The 14,486-nt window shown below is 37.9% G+C and overlaps 2 protein-coding genes across 5 annotated transcripts in view; one reads left to right on the top strand and one right to left on the bottom strand.

The window, feature by feature from the left end:
* The window catches only part of LOC103458521 (KATNB1-like protein 1), a 36,267-nt gene that overhangs the window by 2,853 nt on the left and 18,928 nt on the right, over window positions 1-14,486 (bottom strand). For 2 of the 3 annotated variants that reach the window (XM_008399390.3, XM_081603061.1), the window contains exon 1: window positions 785-1,241. The exons of the other annotated variant lie outside the window; for it this stretch is intronic. The gene's annotated coding sequence lies outside the window, so the exon portion shown is untranslated. Of the gene's footprint in view, window positions 1-784; window positions 1,242-14,486 lie in introns of those variants that run through there. 3 annotated transcript variants of the gene reach the window in all.
* acp7 (acid phosphatase 7, tartrate resistant (putative)) lies at window positions 434-14,074 on the top strand. 2 transcript variants are annotated; one of them, XM_008399393.3, is made up of 15 exons: window positions 434-588; window positions 1,250-1,312; window positions 1,424-1,551; window positions 2,552-2,752; window positions 3,224-3,406; window positions 4,719-4,744; window positions 5,615-5,712; window positions 10,120-10,182; window positions 11,865-11,979; window positions 12,108-12,221; window positions 12,495-12,561; window positions 12,926-12,993; window positions 13,094-13,165; window positions 13,527-13,664; window positions 13,779-14,074. In XM_008399393.3, exons 3-15 carry the CDS (start codon window positions 1,443-1,445, stop codon window positions 13,842-13,844), a joined length of 1,320 nt encoding a protein of 439 aa, XP_008397615.1. In that variant the 5' UTR covers window positions 434-588; window positions 1,250-1,312; window positions 1,424-1,442; the 3' UTR covers window positions 13,845-14,074. The 2 variants fall into 2 exon arrangements, with proteins under 2 accessions (XP_008397615.1, XP_081459186.1); XM_081603060.1 differs by lacking the exons at window positions 434-588; window positions 1,250-1,312 and adding an exon at window positions 1,118-1,184 and having other exon boundaries at window positions 1,420-1,551.

Raw genomic sequence — 14,486 nt, forward strand, 5'->3', positions numbered from 1 at the left:
GGTAAAAATTATATACAGGGGTGAAAGTAAGGGGGTACAGTGGGGTACTCCGTACCCGTAAAATATTTAGTGGGGGTACGCAGTACCTGCAAGAGATTGGAGCGGCTGTCTGCTGTAAAAAATCAATGGGTTCACTGTGCAGCCGTGAGTGCACCCACTAATCAGCCGTGACTGAGTTTTTCAAGAACAATCTAAAACACAACTTAATCAGTTAATAAATAACTTTTTTTCCCATTTCATGTTGTTTCTGAACTGTTCGTGCTTTGTTTTTTTTGGTCATAGTACCCCCAAGAATTTAAAACTACTTTCACCCCTGTAACAATGAATACAATACAATAAATTATTTTATCTTTTTATTAGTCGGCACTTAAAAGGACTCAATTTCCCATAAATCCTTGGGTCTTGCCGGTTTTCCTGCTGTGACGTATTTGGAAGTTAGCTTCCAAATACGTCTGTAAATACCCATAGGTCTAAACAGCGGAAGGTTGCGTTTGAGTTTGAAGTTTAAACATTTAAACTTATCAACGTAGCTCAAGCCGAAGACTTTGGGGACTTAAGGACTGCCATTTTACTATGTTTTGTGAAATAGTAAGTGCTGAACAGAAACGAAACAAACAGCTCTTTACAGTACGCAGGGTTACAACGTAGTCGTAAACTCGCAGCAGCCAAAAATACAGTTTGCTAACAGCTGACTTTACAAAACATCTGTGAATACATTCAATTTGTTTAGGTCACAATTGCCACAGCTAAAAAAAGCCCTGTAATACTTAGCAGCTGTACTCACCGTGTTTGCTTGCCTTAGTGTCGATAATGTTAATAATTCTCTTTTAATCTGCCAGTTTGCAAGCGCTACATAGATACCGCCCAGCAAAAAGCATGAATAAATCAAAGCACCATCTGTGGGATTGTACACCCTCTAGCGACTATTTACTTAATACTATTGCATAAGTATTAAGTAAATTTCTCCAGGACAATCAGTAGGTTTACTGAAGTATTCACCTCGCAGTTTATGTTTGCAGGTGCTTACCAGTGGTTGTGATTAAAACTAACCTTCATAAGCCCTCACACATACAGTGTTTTTGCCACCTCACTTTATTGATCACAGGCAGGTCCTGACATGCACTTCAGTTTGCTTTTACAGCACGTTCTCCCAGAGTGCACAGCGAAAAACAAGACCATGATTTTAGGTACACATCATTTGTTTTTGTATGTTCTGCTGACTAAACTTTTTTTTTTTTTGGATCTGCAGTTTCAACATATGAGCTGACAGCCACAAGGTTAGCTGTTTTGGACTTACTCGGCTCCTTTTGAGGTCAGTTATGGGACAAATGTTGAATGTCATGTGAGTTTAGGTGTGGCAACCTTTAAGGTATCATGTGATTGAAATGTCTCCACTGTTTATTTTTGTGTTTGTCTTTATCAGACGGCAACCCAATGGTAGAATGCTGTCTGTTCAAACTGCCTCTGTTTTGTTAAGCTTTGCACCCCTGTTGGTGCTTAGTGTTCCTCCTATTTGGACCCAACCAGAGCAGGTGCATCTCTCCTATGCAGGTAGGTTTTTATCCCTTCCCTATAAGTCAAATTTACATATGAGTACACCATATTCTGTTTACTGGCAAGAATCTTCCAGGATGTTTGGACATGTTTTGTGTGAAGGTATTAAGGATAAAGACTAAACCAGGTATGTTTTTGTAGCTTTGTAACAAGTTGATCTCAGTATTGCTACATTTTTATCATAAATTTTAAACTCTAAATGCTGTCTCTGTCAGTACATGTGCATTCTCTTGTAGTTTACAGATGCAGATGGTAGCTATACATTGTAAAAGTCACAACTATTGACCTTTTTATGCTATGTCCTGCTACTATTGCAAACTTTAGCATATTTTATAGCCATTGTTTTTCAACAATGAAAAACATTGTTAGGTGCAGAAAAATGAGTTTCAAATTATTTCACAAGTGAAAATCTGAAGTGTTGCATGTTATCTAAGCCCCTTATTCACATACTATTAAATAAAATGCAGTGCTTTTAAAAGAAGACCCAATTAGTAAATAAATATCTGTGAAGATGAAACTTTGCACATCCCCATATTGTCACGTGGCGATGGCAGCATCTTGCTATGGGAATGCAATTTTTCCCAGCAGTGAAATGGAAATCTGTCAGTTGATGGGACGATGAATGGAGTTAAAAAATCATATAAAAGAAAACTAGCAAAAAACTCTAGATTAACTCAGAGGCTCACCTTCCAGTCGGAGCCACAATTTAAAACAGGTTAGATGAAACAATATTCATCTGTTAAAATGACCTAGTCTAAGTCTAAATGAGACTTTGTGGCAAGACTTGAAAATACTGTTCCTCTTCTTTTTAGATATGGCCAGCTGCCAGTTTGTGCTTCACGTCTCACCAGGCACAAGAACAAAAACGTCACACTTATGTAGTCAGCATTTTCATAATCGTCTGTTGACATTTATAAATGTATCAGTAAGTGATAACAGGCTCTCTTTCATATCTGCCTCCAAAACGTTTCCTGTAACTTGCCTTTTTTTTTCGCAGGAGTGCTGGGCTCCATGGTGGTGACCTGGACCACATTTAATAAGACAGACAGCAAGGTGGAATATGGTCTTCAGGGGCGTCGATTCTTCGAGATGAGTGCCGAAGGAGATGCTACTGTTTTTGTGGACTCAGGAGAGGAGAAGCGGAAGATGTTCATCCACAGAGTCACCCTCACAGGCCTCAAACCAGCTGCTACATATGGTGGGTAGTGCTGGGATTTTACTGGCATTTTCTGCGTGCTTGCATTATCCATCCATCCATTTTCTTTACACCCTTGTCGCTATTGGGGTCGGGAGGGTTGCTGGTGCCTATCTCCAGCTAACGTTCCGGGCGAGAGGCGGGGTCACCCTGGACAGGTGGCCAGTCTGTTGCAGGGCAACACAGAGGCAGACAGGACAAACAATCATGCACACACACACACAGTCACACCTACTGGCAATTTGGAGAGGCCAATTAACCTGACAGTCATGCTTTTGGACTGTGGGAGGAAGCCGGAGTACCCGGAGAAAACCCACGCATGCACAGGGAGAACATGCAAACTCCATGCAGAAAAACCGGGGTCGGGAATCGAACAGAACCTTCTTGCTGCAAGGCAACAGCTCTACCAACTGCGCCACTGTGCAGCCCATGCTTGCATTATTTTAGTTTAATTTTACTCTTATTATTTTCTAGTCTACCATTGTGGCAGTGATGAAGGCTGGAGTGACATATTCTCCTTCACCGCACTCAACAGTAGCTCCAGTTTCAGTCCCAGGTTTGCTCTCTATGGTGATCTGGGCAACGAGAACCCCCAGTCGCTGGCTCGACTGCAAAAGGAGACTCAGCTTGGCATGTATGATGTCATCCTGCACATAGGTAATTGCACGGATTGCATTTATTTATTTATTCTTCTCTTGATTAGGAGTTGATAAAACTAAATGAGAAATTAAATGCTCATTTAGTTTTATCAACACAGATACCTGGCTCTGCTTACAGATTGTGCTAATTGCCTCAAGCAAGGCTGATTACATCCAAAAGAAACCTGTACTAAAATAGAAATGCTTCTTTGTAATTAGTTTAATTAGCAAGCATAATATTTATAATCAACTTTGGCTTTTAAAGCTTATGGATTGTATTCCCTATGGACTCCTGCTATGTATTTCTTCACCTCTGAAAATGTAAGTGAGTTGTACAATCTCTGCAGACTTCAGATGGATGTTGATATTTTTGGCCTAGCTTAAGATCTCCTGCAAATAAAAAATATATTTTTTTAGACTTGAAGCTGGCTTTCATTATAGAACCCAGCCAAACACCATGATTTTTACAATGTCAGTCAAATGCAGAACAGTAGTTGCTTGAAGGTCATAGGTGCCATCCGCTGCTGGTTTTCACATTGTAGAGAAATAGATTTGCAATTTTAGGCAATCACGATGTCTAAATGTCTTGCAGATGCAGATGTGATTTGTGAGGCTTGCTAACCCTTTCCAAAGCCCAGCTCAAGATCTAGCTTGCCTTATATTGTGAAGGAATCAGTAGGAAAAGAATTTGTCCTCCAAAATTTTAGAAACTCCTCCATCAAACTCCTGCATAATAAATTAAGTGGAGGGACACAGTATTATACTTTGCTCAACAGAGAGAAAAGTGGAAGAAAGGTTACCGCTTTTACTCAAAAATCACTTTGAGCTACTGGAGTTGCCCACAGCCAGACTATTTGCTTTCTGCTTTTTCTTTTAACATCATATTTTTAATAATAAGCAGGTTTTATGTTTACAGACTTCATTTCACCTAAGGTCTCTAAAATGTCATCTTTAACCTCCCCGCGGTCTTAAGATATGGGGACATTTGGATCCCACAAGCTTTTTTCTCTGTGTGTGATCCGGTGGGATCGCTCTGATCCTTAGTGCATTTTCCAAGATTTTTTGTGTGTTTTCGGAAACTGACTGATGACACAGTCCTTCTGCTTCCGCTCTGTCCGACTGTGACATCTGCTGCGCTCCTCATGAGTGTCGCGCTAAGACCGCAAGAGGGTTAAACTCAGTCCTTCATAGTAACCCTCACAACGTTAATGAATTTAATGCTAATTGAACCAGTTTGTCACAAAAAACCGTTTCGCCATTTTAGTAAAATGCTAAATCTTTCCCGAGAAATGTGGTGAAATATGGACCTAATATGTGTTTCTTCTTTACAGGGGACTTTGCCTACGATATGCATGAGGTACTTTATTCTGACTTTGTTGTGAAAAGTGATCAAATCTGTGTTTAAATTTAGCTAGGATTGCTGACAGCAGACTTCTTTCATCAACACTTTCTGCTCTAAGGACTTTCCTGATACACATCTACAGTGTTAGGTGAGATAGTCCGCTTCACCTCCCTCTACAAACCTCTTCCCAAATGAAACCACTGTTTACAATCATGGCACCTAGACTCTGCGGTCGAGACATTCGGCCACATTACTGTGAGATGTCTTAAGCTTTGGATGAAAGACGAGATGTAGGGTCGCGTCACCCAAGTATTCACCGAATAAAAATGGTGCCATTTAAAACCACAAATCACGAGTCCGAATAACATATTTTGCGTATTTGAAATCCTCCCAGCTGTCAGCTGTGTTATTGAGCGGACCTAGCTTTGTCTCAGATACTAATATCAGTTTCCCTTAAATGATTTTCTGCATTACTAATGTTTTTCTTTACTATATAAAGATGGATAAATAGAATCGGCAGACCTCTTTAGAAATTAATAACTATAATCCAGTTCAGTAAGATGTTTTTTTAATGTTTGAATGTCCAAGTGAAATTCATGGCTTCACTGATATTATGAAGAGAAAACCAGAGAAAGGGGATTTTGTCTGGTCGTTGCAGGTACAAAACCACAGCAGCAGGAATGAATCACACTGTGCTTCTAAATGCCGCATTAAGCTTAAGGAAATTTAAGACAAAAACTGGTTGTCTTAAACCTGCTGTACTTTTAAAGCTGTCTGGAAAATATATTTCCCTCTTACTTTTAATAATAAATATTTGCTGAAGATTATTAGTAAAAAAAAAAAAAAATTCCTTCATGATAAATAAGTCACTTCTGCTTTCTCCAGGACAATGCCCGAATTGGAGATGAGTTTATGAGGCAGATTCAGTCCATCGCCGCCTATGTTCCCTACATGACCTGTCCAGGCAACCATGAATCTACATAGTAAGTGAAGCTCACACATGACTATTTTGACAAGGTATGAGTGTGACGTTTCTTTTATAAAATCTCAGCTCTTAAGGAAAAATATAACCCAGCATTTGGTGTAACGAGTTTTTCCTCAACACTTGCTGTGGTTGAGCAGAATTGCTTTCCATGCTTGCTGCTGCGATGCCTCAGATAAGCGTTCAAAAGACTATATTTTTTGTTTAAAGTACGTTCATTAAACAGTGTTGATGCCAATTTAATTTCCAAACAGAAGTATTAACTATACCAATACATCACCACTTCCATGGTGATCATTCAAACCAGCAACCATTCCATCTCACAATCTCTCTTTTTTGACAACTTGTTAACATTGTTCTAATGTTTTTAATGTCCCAACACTCACATGAAAAAGTGTTTTTTATACTGAAGGTTATCCCACTATGGGAATCTCATGCTGGGCCTTGTCTAGTTGTCACTAAAACTGTCTGTCTTTGCTCTGAATTTTATGTTGTTTTTAATTGGGCCTTTCTTCACATTTTGCACCGTGTTCTGCTCAGGTCGCAAGGGTACAACTGTCTGGATTTTGGCCAAAACCCTTAGTACATTCTGTTTTTCATTTTGTTGAGTTGGCTCATATTGTTAGCCACAGCTTTGCTACCAGATTCAACACAGAAGCTTTCTGATAAAAATTCTCCCCTTTACTCCTTAAAGAGACGGGAGCTATTTTGGGCTCTTATGGTTGGAGCCACAGAAGCAACCACCAACAGCCAGACAAGGGAACATTCTCCAAAACAAACTTTTTCTGGTTGGGAGTAATTATCACCTCACTATCTGTTTTTTCCAGAGTCAGTCGGTGATGTTGGAGTTCTCTACACTTGTTAAGAGTGATTAGTTCTGCATCTATAAGAAACTTTTAAACTTGGAAAATGTAGCAAATGATCATTTTTGATTGTTTCTTCAAAGAGAGATCTAATTCCTTTGTTGACGTAGCAGCTCAGATTTGAGGATTTACTGCTTTCAGTTGTTTTTTTTTTATTTGTTGGATTTTGTAAGATGGTCCTGTAAATATACCTTAGATATTTAAGTACAATTTCTCATTTAACAGAAAGTACTTATAAAATGTGGTAGTAGCCTTCTAACCTTATTTCATGACATTTTAACTTTGAACAGTGACAATTAATATTAAATCTTAAGATGGTGCTTTGTAAATGTTTGTCTTTTCCACATTTTCACACATTGCAACCACAAACTTGAACATAATGTACATATGTTATGTTAAACATATGTTTGTCCAATGAAAAGTAGTGCAAAAAAAGTAAGATAACTGATACATGATTTTCTGTTGGTTTATTATACAAAATCCAAATAAAATACATTCAGTTTTCTGACAAAATTTGAAAAGTTTAATAAGCATGAAGAGTTTGCAGTTTTTTTTTTTTTGTTTTTTTTTTTTACACTAAAACACTACAATATTATCAAAAAAGTGAGGGAGTGCTCAAAAAGGAAAATGTGTTTTAAAGTGATTAAGATAAATTGAAGAAAAGCTGCAGTTCTTAGCAGGTTTACATTTGATTTTTATCCTGAAGTCAGCAGCAAATGGATCCTTCAATTTCAGTGCAGTTTGCTGAGTGCTTCTTGGTTACTGAAAAATGTAATGTTTTCAGATCATGAACCATAATATTTATTTGCCTACTGCAACAGTGGGTCAGTTCCTTTTTTCTCTGTGCCATTTCTAATGTGTCTACAGCCTGGTCTTCATTACAGAACTGCAAACAGTGGTCTCTTTTTTCTTAGCTTTACGACCTAACATCAAAACCTGATATCAGGAATCATCTCGCTCCATTACATAACCAGTAAATGCAACTCCTCTTGCCCTTAATAATGCCTCAGCGTTTGTTTTGTTCTGTGGTGTTCTGAGTCCAAATATACCCCAGAGCTCGTGACTGACTTTAAGGCTTGTTTTTTTGTTGTGTTCTCTCTCCCCATACCTCTCTGTTCCTGTTTCCAACCTCAAAACCTAATGGGTAAAAAATAATTGAAACTTGGTTAGCCGCAAGATTGTAGTCAGGATTCCAGAAGAATGACAACAGTGAGTCCTCAGAAGACGCTAATTCATCAGTGGTTCATCAGCCCTTCAAAAGGCATTAGAGATAACAGTCGCTGTTTGAAATATTATCTAGAGATGGAAGTTGGGGATATGATTACTGAAGTTTGCAGTTGTTTTCTGCTGCTTCTTTCTGTTCCCTGAATTTAACTCGTCAGAAGATGAAAGCAAATATCTGATGAAGAAAGATGTTTGAGAGAAGGTTTCATATCTTTACTCCTAACCAAATGAAGAGCACAAATTCTTATTGGTGTCACCAGATTTTCTGCTGAAACACAGATTTTAATGTGTGCTAAAATTTTGGACAAGTCTAAAGAAGTTCAGTATGAAGTAGTAGTTTTGGGATTTAGATAATTATGGAAGTATAGTTGCATTTTCAGACCTTATTCACCGTCCCATTATCTAAATATGCTATCCATTCATTGCAACTTACACATTTAAGGCCTGACTGCTGCTGAAATATATTTGACATAAAGATGTGTATTTAAATTTAGCTTTATAACTTTATGTTTTTGCTAAAATGAGCTAAAAAGTTGTGACAATCTTTAATTTTGGTCTATACGATATTTTGACAGTAAAAATATGTTAAGGCACCTTTTTTAAATATCCTGTTTTTACTACCAATTATCGCCCTTTAGACATTATCTGCCACTTGCAGTAACTGTAGTATTAATATTATAACACAGATACAGTGGAATTTCAGCCATTTGTTTTTCCTCAGTGAACAGCGCTTACCTGTAGATGATTGCTCATACTGCTCTCAACCACTAGAGGGAGGTATAAACTTTTTATACATCTCCTAGTAGCTCAGGACCATAATTAGCTTAAATTAAGTTGGATTTTCTCAGGTTAAGGTTCTGTTAGATATAAAGGAGTTGTTTTTAGAATACATGTATATTTATTTTGAAGAAATTACTGCCATAACTAGCACTGTGGATTGACACACATTGATATTGCGTTAAATATTTATCTGCAAACAGAACAACATTAGCTTGTACGCTGACATCAGAAATTGTTATCATTGTACAGGACCCTTCTGCCTATAGACATATGACAACATTACTGTTTTATCGTTTCAGGATTTACAGAAGCAATTTCCAAAGTTGATCCTGGCTTTAGGCATGCTACACTATTACTGTCCAGTTATTTTGAATGCTTTGTTGACCGAGTTGGGACTAGTTCATCTGCTGTTGAGGATATTGCCCCTTTTCATTTTTGTTAAGGATATGTTTTCTTTTATTTATCACTTTCTATGAATAAGTTCCCATTGGGAATGCTGCATTCACACAAAAAGTAGAAACCATTAGGAAAAACATGAGACCTGAGTCACCTTTCTATTCGGGATACCTAATATATTGGGATTAACACCAGTATCAGCTGATGTTAGTCCTGTTTTGAAGTATGGGAATCGCTCTGCATGCGACAGCGATGCAGTGTAGAGTTGTGGAGTGTTTAACTGAAGCAGAGAAGTGCAGTCAGCCGTATGGTTATTTTTTCATGGTGTCGAAAGGTAACAGCAATAAAAATATCAGATATTGATGTCAACCCAAGTTTTCATACTGGTGCACTCCTATTTTCCATTCATTCACAGAGTGGCCTTTAAATTTGAAGAGCTGTTCCTGAGATTTCTGGCGCGATTGCAGCATGTTGCTTACATCTGGCTTAATAAAAACTGCTAAAGCTGAAATACCTTTTAAAAATGGGATTTCTTTCACTACTACAGCGTCTAAAATAACAGGAAGCTGTAATTGAAGGCAAATATACTCAACGGACAAATGTAGCGTAACCAATCATGGATGGTTAGACTTGCTTATCCCACATCATCTCCACCCAGGCTTCCCAATGTGGTCTGCATTTTGATTAGTTGGCTCCAGTAGCTGACCATGGTTCAAACTTATGGGTTGAGGTCATGCAGACTGTATCCTTGCCTTTAATTTGGAGAGATAGGCAGTGATTGTCTCTTTACAGCTGGCTTTATGTTTATTTTTGTGAAACTTTTATCAGAATCCATCACTGCAGATTTGAAGGTTGTTTTTGTCAGATCCCTCTGAGTTTTCTCCCAAGCTTAGATCACAACATAAAACTAAACAGCTTCAAATGTAGACTGTCGACTGCATAGTCATTATATTTCAGAGACAGCTTGGTGTATTTTGGATGCGTTTCCGTTCTTTTTTTGTCTTCTGGTGAATGCATCGCATGCTATGAGAAAGCAGCAGTTTGCGGAGCTAATTGCTGTTTGCTGCATGTTCAAGGATTGAAGATAGTACGATCAGTTCAGTTAATTGTACTTCTCTAAACCTTTTTCTTTTTTTTTTTCTCAGCAACTTTTCGAACTACAGGAATCGCTTCAGCATGCCGGGTCAGACTGAGAGCCTGTGGTACAGGTAAAGAAGGTTTTATGTTTTATTACTTACACTGGTCTTTTGAAAGCTAACATCCTCACACACTGGAATCAGATTTAGATTGATTGTAATTCCTCGGATGTATCAAAGCTCCTGGTGTGCTTAAGTAAACATTACTGAGTTGTAAGACCCTGCAGAGGAGTGTGGAGTGCCCCTCTTTAACTTAAGCTTGCCTCTCCTATCTTTGGAACACTTTGGACTACACAAAGGAGCTATACATCTGACTTAGTGAGTCATTGCCCACTACATAACTCCTTCTCTCAGACAGTAAGATAATACCCTGCTAGACCACAAGCTTTCTCTCTGTGGGCTGAGATGCAGACAGCTCTGCTGGCTTGCTACTTCACTTGTGTGCAGTCAAAGGATGAAGGGGCATCACAGCTAAGTGACTACATAGAGAAGAGACTGAGATAAGTTAAAAATGTTCTGTCTAAGATATCACAGCAGACATTTAGAGGACTCTATCAGAGGTGTGAACCCAAGTGATAAATGACTTGATTTGAGGAAATCTCAAAATACTGACTTCAACAATTATGACTTATGAATGCACTTTAACTTTTGAGTTTACTTGAAAACGCTTGATGCCTAAAAGACAGTGTGTTCTATATGTATTTTGTTTAAAAAAAAAATGAAACAGAAGATAAATTCAGAAATCACAGATCTTAAGCTATATGCCAGTTAGGTTTCAAAAAGAGAAGCACGAAAACATACAGTGATGTTACTGTGGATATGGAGAAAAATTATACCCAAGATGTGTTCATGCACTTACAAAAAAATTAAGTGCTGTGTGCTAAATGCATGGGTCGAAATTTGTTACTATTATGACTAAAAAGATCAATTTCTTTAGACAGTTACACAAAGTTACACAAAGATTAAAAGTCAGCGCTGTTGTGTAATGTTTAGTTATTGTTAGCTTCTTAGCTAACTTAATAAAGGGTTTGGAATGTAATTTTATATACATGACCAAAAGTATGTTTTTGTTTCTGTCATAAAATGTAATACATTATGACCCCTCCGCCCCCAAGTGGTCAGATAATTATTAGCTACATTTATCATAGAGTAGGTTATGCTGTCAGTTTCACTTTTAGTTTGAGCTTTTTGACATCCCGAGGTGAGTAAATCTTAATCAGCAGAGACAGAGTGTTTGCATGGTGCTGCATAAAATACAGTAATGTTATTATTGGATATTACTGGTGGATATTACAACAATAATTGCATGCCATGTAGGTTTACTATATACTGCAGCTATTGAAGTTGGGGAACCTAGACCCCAACTAGAGGTGTAAAAATAATCACACCTTAGTATGAGGTATTAGCTCGGTAAGTTACTGAATCTATTTTAGTTTTAAATTTTAATTCTATTTTCCCTAAAAGATCTAAATATGAACTTTTTAAATCATAAGAAAACCCTGGAATTTTCTGACTTATATTGTAATGTTTAGCATGCATTTGTCTGAAAATGTGACATGGACTTTTTGATTATTGAGTAACTCATAATTTTTAGCTAAACTTATCTTAGTAGCAACATTCTACAAAAAAGTTCATCTGGAGTTCAGTTCACATGTGGAATTTAATCTCTGGTCTGAATTTCCTTAGTAAGTGGTTTTCAGCATGCATCTTCTGCTTGGTCAAGTCTGTGTCATTTTTACAATGTGCGTTTGCAGCTGGAACCTGGGGTCAGCACACATCATCTCCTTCTCCACAGAGGTTTACTTCTACCTTGAATATGGCATGGATCTTATCTTTAAGCAGTACAATTGGCTGAAGCAAGATCTGGAGGTTAAGGATTGTCCTTTTCTAATTTTAATCAAATAAAATTTTCTACGTCAAATATCTACTGGTGTTCTCTGTATTAAATTCATAGTTGTGTCTCCTTTTTTCATCTGGGAAATATTATCCTGACATAGGAAGCCAACAAACCGGATAACAGAGCAGTACATCCATGGATCATCACCATGGGACACAGACCCATGTACTGCTCTGATGATGACCAGGATGACTGCACAAAGTTTGACTCTTGGGTTTGTTCTTGTTCCACCATTTTATTCATAAACAGTGTTTTGCCCTAGCAGCATAATTGTCACACATTCTTTAAGCCAAACAAACCAGACCACAGTACACTGAGTTTTGTGTTGTCATATTTCTAATTTGAACAACGTAGTTTCCACTTTGATGTGTTTCTCAGTGGCATTCCTCCTAGTTTCACTCAAAGTAAAGCCAAATGCCGAGTTCTCCCAAAAAAGAGTTTTACAAAGCAGATATGTCACACAATAACTATTCTTTAATATTTTTAGGTCCGAGTGGGACGTAATGACATCAAACCACCAGCCCCTGGTCTCGAGGATCTATTTTACCACTATGGTATATCCCTTAAGAAACATTAGCAATGTATTGTTAGTTAATATCTCTTCACACTCAGAGAAATATCCAAAGATTCTAAAAGTTTCCTGTCAGTTTTTTAGACGCAGCCTTTTGGTCTACCTGACATCTTTGTAGAAATTCACCCAGATTACAAAGTAAAGTCTTGTGAAAAAATAATAATTATGATAATTATTACAGTTCTTGGAATGGAACATTTCTGTAGCTCTGATCTTAAAGCATTTGATCATTATCTCAAAATTAAGTCATATCTGGGTGTGAGGGATTAGATTACACTACAATTCTCTTAAATGAGTGCATTTATGTTTGGCACGTAATTTTTATTGTAATGTAATTTCTTTTCTAGGGGTAGATGTTGAGCTGTGGGCACACGAGCACACCTATGAACGACTCTGGCCTGTGTACGGTGACAAGGTCAGCTCCTGGAGTCTTATTTGCAGTCTTTCTACAGATGTTTCCTGTATTTCTATAGTCAGTATAGCAACAGTTTATATTGCTATGTTTTCCATTGTAGGTGTACAATGGAAGCAAAGAGCAGCCCTATGTAAACCCAAAGGCTCCAGTACATATTATAACAGGCTCTGCTGTAAGTACTGTCACATCACTGCATCTTTGTGAACATTTTCCACACAGATCAATGCATTCACTAACATCAACAAAAACACTGTCATGAATTGTACACAGCTCTGTCTGTGCAGCTGCTGGTCTGCCACAAAAGCTTAGAACCAGCTGTTCCTCTGGGAAAGTTTTTTCTGATGTGGTGGAGAGCCGCGCAGGGCACGCTTTGTCATTCAGCCACAGAGGGATTAGTCATGAGCATATCAGAAATGCTGCCAGACCAACACCGAGGCACTGCCACAAGTCAAACAGGGCTTTTAGGAATGAGTTTTGGAATAAGCGTGTGTCGCTCATCTGAGTCAATTTAATCTTTGCTGAATCTTGCACAGGGCTGCAGAGAGAGAACTGACAGGTTTAATCCAAACCCCAAAGAGTGGAGCGCTTTCCGCAGCACTGACTATGGCTACAGCCGCATGCAAGTGGTTAACACCACCCACATTTATTTGGAGCAGGTCTCTGATGACCAGGTGAGGGCACGTGGAATAACATGTGCACAGGCATGGCAAAAGTGAAAGAATGCATTTTATGAAGGAAAACCTTTCCATAAATAATGACAGGAACTATTTCTGTTTTTTTTCCAGTATGGCAAAGTGATTGACAGCATATGGGTGGTGAAAGAAAAGCACGGTTTCTCTGCCTGGCTGTGAGGACCTTCCTTAAAGAAAAAAAAGAACTGCTTACAGAAGCACTTTACCTTTCAGACAAGCAATCATGCAGTGATATATTTTGTTATTTTATGTAATTTTGAAGTTCATCAGCTGTGAAATCAACATATAATAATCTAATGTAAATGTATGTAATGGGGACCTTGACGTATAGCTTGCAAACACAATGTGAAGCCCTCACATTTGAATAAATGTGTTGTTGTTTTTGTTAATTAGCTGCTTTAGTTTGACTTTTCATTTTAAGGTTTAACTGCAACACACATTGTAAAAACATCCGGAACCTGGCAAACTCAAAAACTCCTTTCATCCCCAGAGCAAATCTTTCTCTTCAAAAATCTGCAAACACACTTAAACAGATCAAATCTCCCCCTTTCAGTTTACTGGGTACATTTGATCTCTCTTGGCTAAATAGGATTGCAGAACTTTATTTCATTGTCCAGATTTCTGGTTATCTGAATCAGAGACAAACTGATGTCTATTCTTGCTTACAAGTGTTGTTGTGTAAAGTAATAATAATAATAATAATACATTTTATTTCAAAGGCGCCTTTCTGGCACTCAAGGACACCGTACAATAGTAAAAAACTGTGACAGAAACAAATAAAATGTAACAAGTAAAAGTAGA

This window comes from Poecilia reticulata, chromosome 22 (assembly GCF_904066995.2).
Source record: "Poecilia reticulata chromosome 22, P_reticulata-male-v2, whole genome shotgun sequence".
Taxonomy (NCBI): Eukaryota; Metazoa; Chordata; class Actinopteri; order Cyprinodontiformes; family Poeciliidae; genus Poecilia; species Poecilia reticulata.

Coding starts and splice junctions, on each gene's coding strand:
- acp7 (XM_081603060.1), top strand. CDS start 1,118: ATGCACTTCAGTTTGCTTTTACAGCACGTTCTCCCAGAGTGCACAGCG. Junction 5,713..10,119: donor GGCAACCATGAATCTACATA/GTAAGTGAAGCT, acceptor TTTTTTTCTCAG/CAACTTTTCGAACTACAGGA. Junction 12,562..12,925: donor GGATCTATTTTACCACTATG/GTATATCCCTTA, acceptor TTTCTTTTCTAG/GGGTAGATGTTGAGCTGTGG.